This window comes from Schistocerca serialis, chromosome 8 (assembly GCF_023864345.2).
Source record: "Schistocerca serialis cubense isolate TAMUIC-IGC-003099 chromosome 8, iqSchSeri2.2, whole genome shotgun sequence".
Classification (NCBI taxonomy): domain Eukaryota; kingdom Metazoa; phylum Arthropoda; class Insecta; order Orthoptera; family Acrididae; genus Schistocerca; species Schistocerca serialis.
In genome coordinates, this window is record NC_064645.1 from 607946895 (window position 1) to 607962940 (window position 16046).

The window sequence follows — 16046 nt, forward strand, 5'->3', positions numbered from 1 at the left end:
TCCTTAGGCAGACCTGTGAATAACTCCATTTTGAATTCTTTTCCCTTTTTGGACAACTTCCATGTTAAATCATTTTACAGGTCACAAATAAATAAATCAGATACTATGAAAATCGAAGTAGTTTAAAGGTGTCAGTATGTAAAACAAACAATTCAAACATACAAAAAATTATTTAAACAAGCCAATAAATAAATCAGTCGCTGTGGATCTCAATATAGTTTTAAAACAAAACACTCAAAAAACTTTTCTTTAAAAGGATCTCTGTGCCTTAAACTTCATAACTGACAGAACTCCAATAACAAGAGTTAAATTACAACCCATAAAGTATTTACAGCTCCAAACCGTGGATGAAAAACCAATGAATGATGTCAAGCACTGATCTGAAGAACTTCTTTCAGAAACTGTATGGCACAGATCTCAATAGGCCCTCCCAAGAGATATATGCAGGTACCATAAAAAAATTAGGTTTTGGAGCTCTAAAACAGAAAAAGCAGTGTTACACCATATGGCATAACTTTTTAAAAATATTACGTATAATTTAATAGAAGGAACCAGGGTTGTGCCATTTCATATAACGCGTCTGTTTCCAACCAATACATAGTATTAATACTATGACTAAAAACAGTCTACATAAAAACCTAAAATCACTTCACTTAATTGCCAGCAACCATTAAAAACTTGGTTCCAGAAAAGCACAGTTTAAACAGAGTTTGAAAGACTTTTTGATAGGCAATTTCTTTTACTCTATGGATAAATATCTGAACATGGACTGTTAAACCAGCTTAAGTAAAAATTTCTGTTAGATTTCAGTTTTGACAGCACTTACAACAGTCAGGGTTAGGTATTTTATGTATGATAAACTTATTAAAAATGTGTAACTATGTTTCATTCTGACAGTGTATTAATTCTGTAAATACTATCAGTTCCAGCTTACTGTACTAAGCAAGGTGACGCCGTGGTTAGGACGACAGTTCAAAGCCACATCCAGCCACCCTGATTTAAGTTTTCTTTGATTTCCCTAAATTGCTTCAGGTAAATGCTAGGGTGGTTCTTTTGAAAAGGCATGTCAAACTTCCTTCCCAACCCTTCCCTACTCTGAGGGGACCGATGACCTAACTGTTTGGTCCTCCACTTGTGATTATTTTTCAGGTACATAAGTAACATTTAGATGCATAAGTTAACATTATGCCTGTTTAGTCACAATAAAATAATAATTTGTGGTCAGTAAAGAGATACTAAAATATGACTTATGATGTGCACTCATTCGAAGAATATTCTACACAGTGAATGAAAATATTGGTTTTCTTTTATTAATAAAGTAAGTTGTATTTATTATTTTTTAAAAAAAATTACATGAAATACAGCACTTCTGGCTCTGCAGACAATATATTGTACAACAGGTGCTTCATATTATTGCCTCTGAAAAGGTACATTGTAACTGGGATAAAAGCACTTAGCAGAAATATCAAAATAAAAATTCACATTACAATTATCGAGGGAAAGGTCATACCCATATTAATACTGCAAGAAAACCAGTTCTTTTTTTTATCATTGTGACAGTGCATTGTCTGGAGGATCATACACTTTTCTCTGTTCAACGGCTGGGATTGTCTCCATCTCTACCACCTAAAAACAAAATATTGCTTTTTTAAAACTGAAACTTAACATGTAGACATTCATTCATAAATGTAATATAAATTCGTATTCTAAGTAACTGATTAGTGTTTCATCAAAATGTTAGCTTACTGAGTGGCATCTAATCATATAAATTTATCATATACAGCCTAAAATGTATTAAAACACACAGAAAAGACAAAGTCAAACAATGGAAAATCCAGGATGGAATGTAATAATATAGAAGAGACAAAATTCTAGTTTCCTATTGGGACATTTTGAAGTAATCCACAATTCGTCTAGAGAACATACACTCAAACAAGTGTACTATTGCACTGCTATGTAATGACTCAGTTTGTTGTAAGCAGCATGTATTGGAGACTATTTGTCTCTTTGGCATTCCAAAACAGCATTTAAAATACCTGTAATGTGTGTGTTACAATGTAACAGACTGAAATTCACTTCTTGTAGTACACGACACACACCTGATTAATGAAGAACACTTTACACCATAATTTTATTATGTGGTTATATGTGTACTATCAATGATGTCTTGTTTTTCAACTTGCACTAGTGATTGTTTAATGACATTTGAGAGACTACAGAAGACATCTTAATAGAATTTTGTTCAAGCCCTATTGACCATGAAGTGAAGGTTTTAAGTATAAGATGGGATGATGTGTTTTGTATAGATTAGTTAGAATTTATGAATGGAATTACCACAATTGCAAGCAAATGATATATTTATTTACTGTAATTAAAATTTGAATGTTGTACAATTGATTGTTAAAAATAACCTTTGAGCAATGTTCAATGCTGAAAGATTCTATATTTTCAAAACTAATTATGAAATGTGTGTATGTTTTCCTGCCGTGCTTAAATGATTGTTTGTTTACAGATTATTAGTCATTTTAAGACACTAAAAATTCAATTTTTACTAGTGCCTAAGATTGTTTACATTATCAGAATGTTATATAAGAGACAATGGCTGTGTTCACAAGGCATTGTTAGAAGTGACATTATTGCTAGTAGCAGTAATGTGAATCACTAGAAGTACAGTTTGATTTGTATGGATAAATGAAGAGTGAGTTTTTTTTTCCTTTAAAATTTTTGGTTCAACAAAATCCTCATAATTGAATATTTTGAATTTTTTAAATATTCTTTTCCATCTCAGGACTTTTGCAGGAATGTCTGTCATTCTCCAATGCCTCCATTTCAAGATTTAGTAATGTTTTCCTGTTCCAAAACTCAATTTATCATTTTGCAAGAGTCAGGATATTAAGATGTAAATACTGCAGATAATCAATATTTTTGAAAAAGTTTGATGTTATTCTTGTCTGTTTTGTGAGTAGGAGAATTACAGTGCACAGTGATATGATTTCTTTTGACAATAATTTCAGTGGTGAATGGCAAAGCATTGTTAAATATGAAATCAGTAAACTTGGCATTGCAAATGATATTCAGCTCCATAATGACTGTAACTGTGTTACAGTTAATGATGATTCACATTGGCGACTGAATTCAATGAATTATTGCCAACATTAGCTGAAAATTCAGGGACAAAATAGGACCACAGAGAGCAAAGTCATTAGATTTACTCTGACGGGCACAGCATACTCTGGCAGTAGACATCAGTGGTTATTGTAAATAAAATTTGAAGTTGTTGAACCTAACAGTTAATGTATGTGTCTGTTAAACAATGTAAGCAATGAGTGTAATTAGTATTTAGTATTTGCTCACTGAGAAGGGCAGTTGTGCCTCATTTGGATCACATATTTGTGCACCAAAAAATCTTAATTTTTCCTATTGTATGTTGTACCACTTTAGTAATTGTTCAATAATAAATACAACATGTGATTCAGATAATATACATCAACATTCACACTTTGAAACTGTTATGAATGGCCTGGCAAAGGGCACTCTCCATTGCATCACATATTAGGGTTTCATCTTGTTCCATTCACATATGGAATACAGTAAGAAAGACTGCTTAAATAAGTCTTTATGCACTTTAATTGGACCATATGGGAGAAATACATAAGGGATTGCAACACATTCCTAGAGCCTCACTTGCTACTGGTTCTCAAAACTTTGTAAGTACACATTCATAAGATACTTGGTGTCAGTTACCAATCATGTGCCTATTCAGGTTTCACAGTGTTACCTTGATGTTCTGCAATAAGAACTGCATGATTGTCTTGTAAGCTATCTCCTTCATAGACTGATCACGTTTCCCAAGTTTCCTACCAATTAACTGAACTCCACCATTTGTTTTACCTGTGTTTGAGCCTATATTATGAGCATTTCACTTAATATCCTCACAAACTGTTACATCCAAGTATTTATATGACTTGACTAATTTAATTTACCATTTACTGATAATCTCATCACTGGATACTGCATTTGCCTAGATTATTGAGCACTTAGAGAAAGACGCCAAACGCTGCAACACTCTGAAATCCAGATCTTACTGCATATCTGTGCAGCTTTTTTGGAAAATACTTCCTTCTAGGGAAGTGCATCACCTATAAAAAGTCTGTGATTATTATTTATATTGTCTGCTGCAAGGTCTTTAATATACCAAATGAAAAGCAAAGGTTCCAACACACTTCTTCAGAGCATGTCTGAGGCTAATTTTACATCAGTCAGTGACTCTCCTTGAAAGCAAAAAGCTATGTTCTCTCTACCAAGGAACCCTCAGTCCCATCACAAATTTTGTTTGATGCTCTAATTAATCATAGTTCCATTATTAACTATTAATGTCATTCTGAGTCAAATATTTTAAGAAGTGAATGAACATTGTATCCACCCAATTGTCTTGAACCATAACTTTTAGAATGTTATGTGAGAAAAGTGCCAGTTGGCTTTTCTAAATCAGTGCTGGATATTGTAGACAAAGTCATTGTGTTTGAGGTGCCTCATGTGTTCTAAGATCCTGCGACAGATGGATGTCAGTGATATTGTGAATCAGCCACAGGGCACAGTTTTTGTATTCAAAGTATCAATCACCATAAAGAATCATGACAGGGATTCTATCAGGTCCTGAGGCCTTGATCAATTTTTTGATATCAGCTGCTTCTCAATGCTAATGACACTAGCATCTACATTACTCATCTTTTCAGTGGTGTGAATATTAAATTGAGGCAGTAGTATTTGACCTTTCTTTACAAAGGGGCACATTTGTAAACTGAATTCAAAATTTCTTTGCTCCCCTCAGTTTTTGTTCCTGTTTCATCCATGAGTGCCTGGACAGTAGCTTTGATCCCTCTGACAGTTTTTCCTTATGACCAGAGTTTCTGTGGGTTTTGTGAGAGGCCCTTTAATAAGACTCTACTATGGTGGTCTTAAGGTTTCTTGCATTGCCATTTTGACAATTAAAGAAATCTGTCTCTCTATAGCCCTATACTTTGTTTTACACGTAATGTGTAGTAGTTATTTCTTTAGAAATTGGTTTAAAGTGGACCAACATTCAGGATCTCCTCCTCCCCCCCCCCCCCCCCCCTCCAGTATGAATCCGTTTACCAATCCATGGTCAATTATTTTTCTAAGCTTGAGCAGATCTAAAAGTTTTCATTTCTGTCTCGATATATGAGACTACTGCCATTTTGTCTACTTTAGTGAACATGTAAATCTTTCTACTTGTTGTATTTGCCCTTTGTGCTTTTGCAACCATTTGTGATACAATTGCCTTATGATCATGATATTAGTTTCTTCGTGAACATCACCAAAGGAGTCAGCACTCTTTGTTGTCAGTGTCATGAGTGGGTTTCTGAATGACCTGTTCTAAGCAGTATTCAGAGAAAGCATTTTGTATTGTTTCACAAAATGTCTTGTTATGTTCACCACTTACAAAGCTGTAATTATCCCATTCAAATGTTCAGTGATTATAAAGATTCATTGGGCAATGACAGTATGATTCAGGAATGTGTGTGTTAGTGGGCTGAAGTTTCTTACTAAGATTTCAGATATATCGGAGTGTGAGTCTGGTAGCTGACAGTAGCTAGCAATAATAAATTTATGCCCACCTTTGATGCTGAATTTTGCTCAGACATTAATTTTCTAATATTTCTGATGAACAATAAATGTGAAATTATAGATATGACTGTATTTTGTGATTTCTGAAATCTCACAATTTGATACCATGCGACTGGGCTCCTGGCACCAAGACAGTCTTAGGAAGTGGCCAGTCAGCAATGAACAGATGCAGTCAAATTGTGCTGTAACACTATCAACATTAGTGCATGTTATCTACAGGGCCAGCTCTAGGGAGGTAGGACTGTGCCGCCACTAAGGGTGGCAATTTTCTGTGGATGTCAAAATGTTAAAATTTTATTAAGGTCCAAAAAAACAGTCAATTAGACAAGATTATGAAAGTTTTGCGTAAATGAGAAAGTTTGATAATAAGTTGGAAATATTAGTTATTCATAAAATCTAGTGTCTTACTGGAAATTATCTATGCTTTTGTGAAACAGGTGACAGCTGAAGCGCTGAAGTTGGTCACCTTGGGTGCATCTTTCAAAATAGCACAGCTTGCTTGTGGCATTGTTGCCAACTCAGTTTTCATCATGTGCCTGCACAAAATGGAAATGTACCCATGTCAACCTGAAAGGCCGGCCCTACAGAAGTGAAAAACTTTATAATTAAGGAATAAAGGTAAATGTCAGCATGTGATGGCCTAACATTTCTTGTACAGCAACCTTAAACACCTATTACAGTATTGGTGAGAAAAATACTTTTTAATGAATAAAGAATAAATAAAATATCCACTGCCTGTTACATATCATAGTACTTTCAAACTAGACAGTGTGATTAAGTGGTGTTTACAAAAAGATGCATGTAATTTTTCCCCACCATTCCACCTCCTTTGGATATGCCATTAATATCATTTACATTGCTCTTACTCTTGCTATGCTCCTGCAAATTAACTTTTCCTGCTTTGTCTGTAACTACTTCCAAGTTTTCCCTAATTCTATTTTATTTCCAGATGTTGAAAGTATAAGCAGTGGATATTAATATTAATACCATGTGGAAAAAATACCTATCAGACCTTGTTTGGGAGCTGAAGCAACTAAATTGCATTGCACAAACTGTTTAACTAGTTTAATTGTATTTCACACTGTTTGCATTCCAATAACTTTATTTAGGATTTAACTGTCACTTTTCGCTTCAGTAAATAAAAGCGCTATCAAAACTGCTTGTTTTGAGCCATAAATCAGTTCGAGACATGCTGGAAAGCATGCCTTCTCAATATCTGACTGTAACGATTTTTCTTTATGTATTATGGAAGAGTTTGACAGAGCACTGATAGACCTGAATCGAAACAAGGCCCCGGGAGTAGACAAGATTCCATTGGAACTACTGATGGCCTTGTGAGAGCCAGTCCTGACAAAACTCTACCATCTGGTGAGCAAGATGTATGAGACAGGTGAAATACCATCAGACTTCAAGAAGAATATGATTATTCCAATCCCAAAGAAAGCAGGTGTTGACAGATGTGAAAATTACCGAACTATCAGTTTAATAAGTCACAGCTGCAAAATACTAACGCAAATTCTTTACAGACGAATGGAAAAACTGGTAGAAGCTGCCCTCGGCGAAGATCAGTTTGGATTCCATAGAAATGTTGGAGCACGTGAGGCAATTCTGACCCTACGACTTATCTTAGAAAATAGGTTAAGGAAAGGCAAACCTACATTTCTAGCATTTGTAGACTTAGAGAAAGCTTTTGACACTGTTGACTTGAATACTCTCTTTCAAATTCTAAAGGTGGCAGGGGTAAAATACAGGGAGCAAAAGGCTATTTACAATTTGTACAGAAACCAGATGGCAGTTATAAGAGTCGAGGGGTATGAAAGGGAAGCAGTGGTTGGGAAGGGAGTGAGACAGGGTTGTAGCCTATCCCCGATATTATTCAATCTGTATATTGAGCAAGCAGTAAAGGAAACAAAAGAAAAATTCAGAGTAGGTATTAAAATCCATGGAGAAGAAATAAAAACGTTGAAGTTCGCGGATGACATTGTAATTATGTCAGAGACAGCAAAAGACTTGGAAGAACAGTTGAGCGGAATGGACAGTGTCTTGAAAGGAGGATATAATATGAACATCAACAAAAGCAAAACAAGGGTAATGGAATGTAGTCAAATTAAGTCGGGTGATGCTGAGGGAATTAGATTAGGAAATGAGACACTTAAAATAGTAAAGGAGTTTTGCTATTTGGGGAGCAAAATAACTGATGACGGTCGAAGTAGAGAGGATATAAAATGTAGACTGGCAATGACAAGGAAAGCATTTCTGAAGAAGAGAAATTTGTTAACATCGAGTATAGATTTAAGTGCAGGAAGTCGTTTCTGAAAGTATTTGTATGGAGTGTAGCCATGTACGGAAGTGAAACATTGACGATAAATAGTTTGGACAAGAAGAGAATAGAAGCTTTCGAAAGGTGGTGCTACAGAACAATGCTGAAGATTAGATGGGTAGATCACATAACTAATGAGGAGGTATTGAGTAGAATTGGGGAGAAGTTTGTGACCGGTTGGTAGGACATGTTCTGAGGCATCAAGGGGTCACAAATTTAGCATTGGAGGGCAGCGTGGAGGGTAAAAATCGTAGAGGGAGACCAAGAGATGAATACACTAAGCAGATTCAGAAGAATGTAGGTTGCAGTAAGTACTGGGAGATGAAGAGGCTTGCACAGGATAGAGTAGCATGGAGAGCTGCATCAAACCAGTCTCAGGACTGAAGACAACAACAACAACAACAACAACATTATGGACACACAAAATAGCCTTTATATGTAAGTCACTTGGTGTCCTATTGTCTTCCACATTGTACGGCAGAAGCGCCACTGATACTGCTGACAGTAAAATATTCACCTATGCTGATTGCTACAGGTCTCACGCCACATGTCTCAGAAGGAATGGTCAATATGCAGGGATATGGCAGGAATGATAACTCAAAAAACAACCTAGTAAGCATGGGCTCTTGTTCAGTAGAAGAGGTATGTCACAGTAGCAAATTTGAACAAGTGCTCATAGCTCTTAAGATATACACTTTAGAGCCCTTGTTTACTGGGCATTTTTTTTCTTTATCTGTCCATACTACCGCCTCTCAAAATATGGAAACCAAAGAGCTTGCAGTAGAAGAGTTTATTTCACAGTATCGACGATGAACTGCTGATAATTCTTAAGATAGGCATCATCCCTGTCTTATCCCTGAATATTGTCCATTCCTCCTGGGACACTGTGTATTCTGCAAGTAACATAACTTAATTTTGTATTACACTGTGTTTTACTTCTGTTTCACTGAGTGATGTCCCATACCTGGCTTTGGTCTTAAAGACATATTCACATCAATAACACACATCAGTAAGTGGAATAAGTGTGATGTGTGAAAATGCAATGGCATATTCATGGACATTGTTGAAAAGGTTCACTGTGTTAGAAAATGCAAGGCGGGGAAGGCAGCAGTGTGTGTGTGTGTGGGGCGGGAGGGGGGGGGGGGGGCAAAATCTCTGGAGCTGGCTCTGGACATGTAGAATAATAACTTGATTATTCGTTTCATGACTACTTTCTTAGATGTTGTGGCTAATGTAGAACAGGGGGATCAGGAATATAGAAGTACATATATTTCAGTGATAAAGGTAAACAGCGTAGTAAACAAAATGGGTTCCCGAATGTTGGAAGAGAAAGCAATTTTTGAATAAGTACTTCAGGAGTGCAGGTATTTCTGCATCTTCTCAAACTATAAATCAAATGCTGGAAACAGTTGAAACCAGTAATTTAGGAGCATTTTTTCAAAAGTCAGTAAATGCTCAATTGTTCAAAATTTAGGATTTTTATAGTTACAAATCAAGCTAGTTGTAAGCATAGGCTGTTGAAACGGTTTTGTCAAAAATGATATTTAATGTTGTTATATGTCCGAGGTGGGCAAATGGTGACCCACAATCTGCATGTGGCCCGCAGAGGTCTTTTGTGTTGCTTGCCAACAGAGTCAGAAAAAAATTGCCTTGAACCGAGATTTCCTTCCTGTGCCCAACTGAGGATTTCCACTAGGATGGCCATGTCAATTCATATGCACAATTCACAGTGTAGTACTAGCACAAACAAAGTTGACACTTGGCACAGTAGCTCATGGGAGTACCCATAAAGATATTTTCCTTTACTGATGGACATGCAGTCAGAACACACATTCAAAGGCATATTTAATGGTGTGACGTTAATTGTCTTTTACAAATCTTTGTGTGCTGAAAAATTTCCATGAATGCAAAATTGCTGAGAAAATGTTCTCTGCATTTGGGTTTACATATATTTGTGTGCAAAGCTTTTCTTGCTTGAAAAACAATGAGAGTAAATATAGGCTCCTAAATGCTCTTTGACTGACATTAACGTGCAGACTGTGATGAGAGTCTCAACAAGAAACCTCACTATTGGTTTCAAAAAAAATTGTAGAAAAGCGTGATATGGTACACTAACTGTCTCATTAAACTGCTTCAAAAATTACATGTGATTACATTAAATGAAATTAGCACAATAAATAAATTGATAAAAACTGCCACTATTTTTTATCATTTATATTTATTGATTTTCATGATAAAAATTTAAACCTTTCCTGAAGTGCAATGCTGACGAATGAATGCAAGCATTTTAAAAGAGGCAGCCCTCTACTAACCTCTGCTTCCACAACGTGGTCCATGCTGCAACACAATCCACAATCTCCACCCCCACCCCCTCACTACCCCATTAATTATTATAGGGTACTGAAAACTACAATTTTTTCCTAAACTCACTGTTTGTTTTCAGCCAGTTAAAGCAGAAGTTGATAAATGCAAACTGTGCTATGCTTCTTGGAGAACTGAAGGACTAACAATGTGGAAAGTATTGTCAATGATAATGTGAGAAAGTTTTCTGGAAAAAAAAGAAATGTAAGCAAGTACTTGTCACCATAACCAACTATAGAAATAAATTAGTAGCTTACACAACACAAACTCCTGATTATAGATCAATTCGAACCAGCTTTGTGAGGAAGAAAGAATATCAAGAAAGAAGCATAAAGGAAGAATCTGTTTCAATACAGTAAACCGTATTTGATATACAACAGAATCGGCCAATTCCAAAGCTCCTCACAGGTGAAGTATTCTATTCAAGACAGGTTTGGCTATACAACTTGTGCATTATGATCCATTCCTGAAAGCAGTGAATGGAAAGGGTTGTGTTTTATACTTGGATTGAAACAGAAGGACTGAAAATATACAATCAAGTAGCCTTTGCTGTATTAGATTTTCTAAGAAATCTTGAGACATCCCACGCAGAAAATCATGCAAATGAAATTTATTTATTTTCTGATTCCTGTACCAGCCAAAATAGAAATATAATAATGATGTGCACACTAATGACCTTCATGGAAGAATGCAGAAAATTTAATAAACTGGTACAACATTTCCCTTTTCATGGTCACAGCTATAATCCTGATGTAGCATCTGGTAGAGTAGGTAGAGTACCAGAAAAGGAAGATATTCTTTCACTGACTGAGTTCTGTAAAGTACTGGAACAACATGGTTAAGTCAAGACAATAATTAAAGATTGGAGAGCAGAGGATCTCAAGTCCAATGCACTAAAAGCTCTACAATCTTAAGATGCCTTTCAAAATAATTGCTCACTGAGAGATGGCTTGAAGGTATGAAGAAGGTATTGTTCTCAGTATCAGGCACTTTTAATGGAAGTGCTGTGAAGGATGAGGCACAGAAATCCAGAAACTACAGCCAGGAAATGAGGAAAATAGCCACCTTGGAAATTGAAAAGTATGTCTTAAAACTTATGAGGCATTGTAATGTACCAGAAGGAACATAAGTGTTTTACAAAGACATGTTGAAAGTGGTCAGTAGATGTCCAGTCTAGTATTGCTATAGCCATTACTTTGTGTTGTATTTCAATAGTATTTGTTGTTGTTGCACACTTCTGCTCATCAAAAATTTGTGGAAAAGTATGAAACTAAAATGTAATATTGTAGTACATATTGTATTTCTATACAAAATGAACAGTAAAGTAACTTTCTTTGTAATCAATGTTAAAGATAAAAAAGAAATGGAGAAAGGGCAATTTGAATTTGTATATTAACCAAACTTCCATCTTCCATATTTGCAATTATCAACTTTTGGAAAACTTGAAAAAATTGTCCCTCTATTCTGAAATAAACATGAAAATTTTAGAAAAGTCAAACACACAATTAGAATTATGCCTACAAAAGCTGTGTAAATGTTAAATTATCTCATTTATGTGATTAGTATTTTGGTGTGACATTTAAACAATGTGTTTCTTGAAATACTTACTTTTTTGCGTTTATCAAGTTTTAAAGAAACTCTCCTCAATTGCAAAATTAAAGAAAGTAATTGTGAACTAAATATTCATTCATAGAGGCATCTACTAAGAGTATTAGAGAAGTTCAAGAGGAATTCTGTATCTCTCAAAATAATAAATAAAAAAGTGGCAGGCCAAAGTAGTAGTAGTAGTTGTTGTTGTCTTCAGTCCTGAGACTGGTTTCATGCAGCTCTCCATGCTACTCTATCCTGTGCAAGATTCTTCATCTCCCAGTACTTATTGCAACCTACATCCTTCTGAATCTGCTTAGTGTATTCATCTCTTGGCTTCCCTCTACGATTTTTACCCTCCACACTGCCCTCCAATGCTAAATTTGTGATCCCTTGATGCCTCAGAACATGCCCTGCCAACCAGTCCCTTTTTTTTTTTTTGTCAAGTTGTGCCACAAACTCCTCTTCTCCCCAATTCTATTCAATACCTCATCTTTAGTTATGTGATCTACCCATCTAATCTTCAGCATTGTTCTGTAGCATCACATTTCAAAAGCTTCTATTCTCTTCTTGTCCAAACTATTTATCGTCAACGTTTCACTTCCGTACATGGCTACACTAAATACAAATACTTTCAGAAATGACTTCCTGGCACCTAAATCTATACTCGATGTTAACAAATTTCTCTTCTTCTGAAACGCTTTCCTTGCCATTGTAAGTCTACATTTTATATCCTCTCTACTTCGACCATCGTCAGTTATTTTGCTCCCCAAATAGCAAAACTCCTTTACTACTTTAAGTGTCTCATTTCCTAATCTAATTCCCTCAGCATCACCCGACTTAATTTGACTACATTCCATCATCCTCGTTTTGCTTTTGTTGATGTTCATCTTATATCCTCCTTTCAAGACACTGTCCATTCCGTTCAACTGCTCTTCCAAGTCTTTTGCTGTCTCTGACAGAATTACAATGTCATCCGCGAACTTCAACGTTTTTATTTCTTCCCCATGGGTTTTAATACCTACTCTGAATTTTTCTTTTGTTTCCTTTACTGCTTGCTCAATATACAGATTGAATAACATCGGGGACAGGCTACAACCCTGTCTCACTCCCTTCCCAACCGCTGCTTCCCTTTCATGCCCCTCAACTCTTAGAACTGCCATCTGGTTTCTGTACAAATTGTAAATAGCCTTTTGCTCCCTGTATTTTACCCCTGCCACCTTTAGAATTTGAAAGAGAGTATTCCAGTCAACATTGTCAAAAGCTTTCTCTAAGTCTACAAATGCTAGAAATGTAGGTTTGCCTTTCCTTAGAAAATAGTTTCTAAGATAAGTCGTAGGGTCAGTATTGCCTCACGTGTTCCAACATTTCTATGGAATCCAAACTGATCTTCGCCGAGGTCAGCTTCTACCAGTTTTTCCATTCGTCTGTAAAGAATTTGCGTTAGTATTTTGCAGCTGTGACGTATTAAACTGATAGTTCGGTAATTTTCACATCTGTCAACACCTGCTTTCTTTGGGATTGGGATTATTATATTCTTCTTGAAGTCTGAGGGTATTTTGCCTGTCTCATACATCTTGCTCACCAGATGGTAGAGTTTTGTCAGGACTGGCTCTCCCAAGGCTGTCAGTAGTTCCAATGGAATGTTGTCTACTCCCGGGGCCTTGTTTCGACTCAGGTCTTTCAGTGCTCTGTCAAACTCATCACGCAGTATCGTATCTCCCATTTTATCTTCATCTACATCCTCTTCCATCTCCATAATATTGTCCTGAAGTACATCGCCCTTGTATAGACCCTCTTATGTACTCCTTCCACCTTTCTGCTTTCCCTTCTTTGCTTAGAACTGGGTTTCCATCTGAGCTCTTGATATTCATAGAAGAGGCTCTCTTTTCTCCAAAGGTCTCTTTAATTTTCCTGTAGGCAGTATCTATCTTACCCCTAGTGAGGTACGCCTCTACATCCTTACATTTGTCCTCTAGCCACCCCTGCTTAGCCATTTTACACTTCCTGTCGATCTCATTTTTGAGACGTTTGTATTCCCTTTTGCCTGCTTCATTTACTGCATTTTTATATTTTCTCCTTTCATCAATGAAATTCAATATTTCTTCTGTTACCCAAGGATTTCTACTAGCCCTCGTCTTTTTACCTACTTGATTCTCTGCTACCTTTGCTACTTCATCTCTCAGAGCTACCCATTCTTCCTCTATTGTATTTCTTTCCCCCCATTCCTGTCAATTGTTCCCTTATGCTCTCCCTGAAACTCTGTACAACCTCTGGTTTAGTTAGTTTATCCAGGTCCCATCTCCTTAAATTCCCACCTTTTTGCAGTTTCTTCAGTTTTAATCTACGGTACAGTTCATAACCAATAGATTGTGGTCAGAGTCCACATCTGCCCCTGGAAATGTCTTACAATTTAAAACCTGGTTCCTAAATCTCTGTCTTACCATTATATAATCTATCTGATACCTTCTAGTATCTCCAGGATTCTTCCATGTATACAAGTAGTAGAATTAAAAAAAAAAAATACCATTAATATGAGGATCTAATTGAAGAGATTACCATGAAATCAGAAAGTTGTGTCAAAGGGCATGGCAAAAGGCAAAGGGCATTGCTAGCACCAAAGATGTCTTCTAATCCAATAAAGGCAGTTTCATTAAGATGATTGGAGGCATGCAAAGTCAGTGTCACTATTTAGAGCAAAGGATAAATACATTGCATAAAAATACAGCAATAAATAGTTCTGCAAATTGTGAAACTGATAAGATCAAATTAGGCATGGAAATTATTACAGTGATGGAAGATTAAAGAAATGAATGTACTATCACTTTGGGCATTACAGAAGACAATTGCATCAAATGTGCATGCAACTCCAATGGTTCTCACCATCAGACAGTGTTCACCCAATTGGATATATAAAGCAATTTAAAGTTGCATTTCTACATAATTGGCAAATGCAAGAAATGAGATTCTGCATTACAAGGAGAAACACATGCATGGGGAGTTGTACACTCCTGGAAATTGAAATAAGAACACCGTGAATTCATTGTCCCAGGAAGGGGAAACTTTATTGACACATTCCTGGGGTCATATACATCACATGATCACACTGACAGAACCACAGGCACATAGACACAGGCAACAGAGCATGAACAATGTTGGCACTAGTACAGTGTATATCCACCTTTCGCAGCAATGCAGGCTGCTATTCTCCCATGGAGACGATCGTAGAGATGCTGGATGTAGTCCTGTGGAACGGCTTGCCATGCCATTTCCACCTGGCGCCTCAGTTGGACCAGCGTTCGTGCTGGACGTGCAGACCGCGTGAGACGACGCTTCATCCAGTCCCAAACATGCTCAATGGGGGACAGATCCAGAGATCTTGCTGGCCAGGGTAGTTGACTTACACCTTCTAGAGCACGTTGGGTGGCACGGGATACATGCGGACGTGCATTGTCCTGTTGGAACAGCAAGTTCCCTTGCCGGTCTAGGAATGGTAGAACGATGGGTTCGATGACGGTTTGGATGTACCGTGCACTATTCAGTGTCCCCTCGACGATCACCAGTGGTGTACGGCCAGTGTAGGAGATCGCTCCCCACACCATGATGCCGGGTGTTGGCCCTGTGTGCCTCGGTCGTATGCAGTCCTGATTGTGGCGCTCACCTGCATGGCGCCAAACACGCATACGACCATCATTGGCACCAAGGCAGAAGCGACTCTCATCGCTGAAGATGACACGTCTCCATTCGTCCCTCCATTCACGCCTGTCGCGACACCACTGGAGGCGGGCTGCACGATGTTGGGGCGTGAGCGGAAGACGGCCTAATGGTGTGCGGGACCGTAGCCCAGCTTCATGGAGACGGTTGCGAATGGTCCTCGCCGATACCCCAGGAGCAATAGTGTCCCTAATTTGCTGAGAAGTGGCGGTGCGGTCCCCTACGGCACTGCGTAGGATCCTACGGTCTTGGCGTGCATCCGTGCGTTGCTGCGGTCCGGTCCCAGGTCGACGGGCACGTGCACCTTCCGCCGACCACTGGCGACAACATCGATGTACTGTGGAGACCTCACGCCCCACGTGTTGAGCAATTCGGCGGTACGTCCACCCGGCCTCCCGCATGCCCACTATACGCC

At 37.5% G+C, this 16046-nt stretch overlaps 1 protein-coding gene across 2 annotated transcripts in view; it reads right to left on the minus strand.

Moving 5' to 3' along the window:
* Nucleotides 1-1335: 1335 nt before the first annotated feature.
* LOC126416621 (sodium-coupled monocarboxylate transporter 1-like) overlaps nt 1336-16046 on the minus strand; it is a 334959-nt gene continuing 320248 nt past the window's right edge. For both annotated transcript variants that reach the window (XM_050084378.1, XM_050084377.1), the window contains exon 15: nt 1336-1626. In XM_050084378.1, coding sequence (XP_049940335.1) covers nt 1549-1626 — 78 coding nt within the window. In that variant the 3' untranslated portion in view covers nt 1336-1548. The remainder of the gene's footprint in view (nt 1627-16046) is intronic.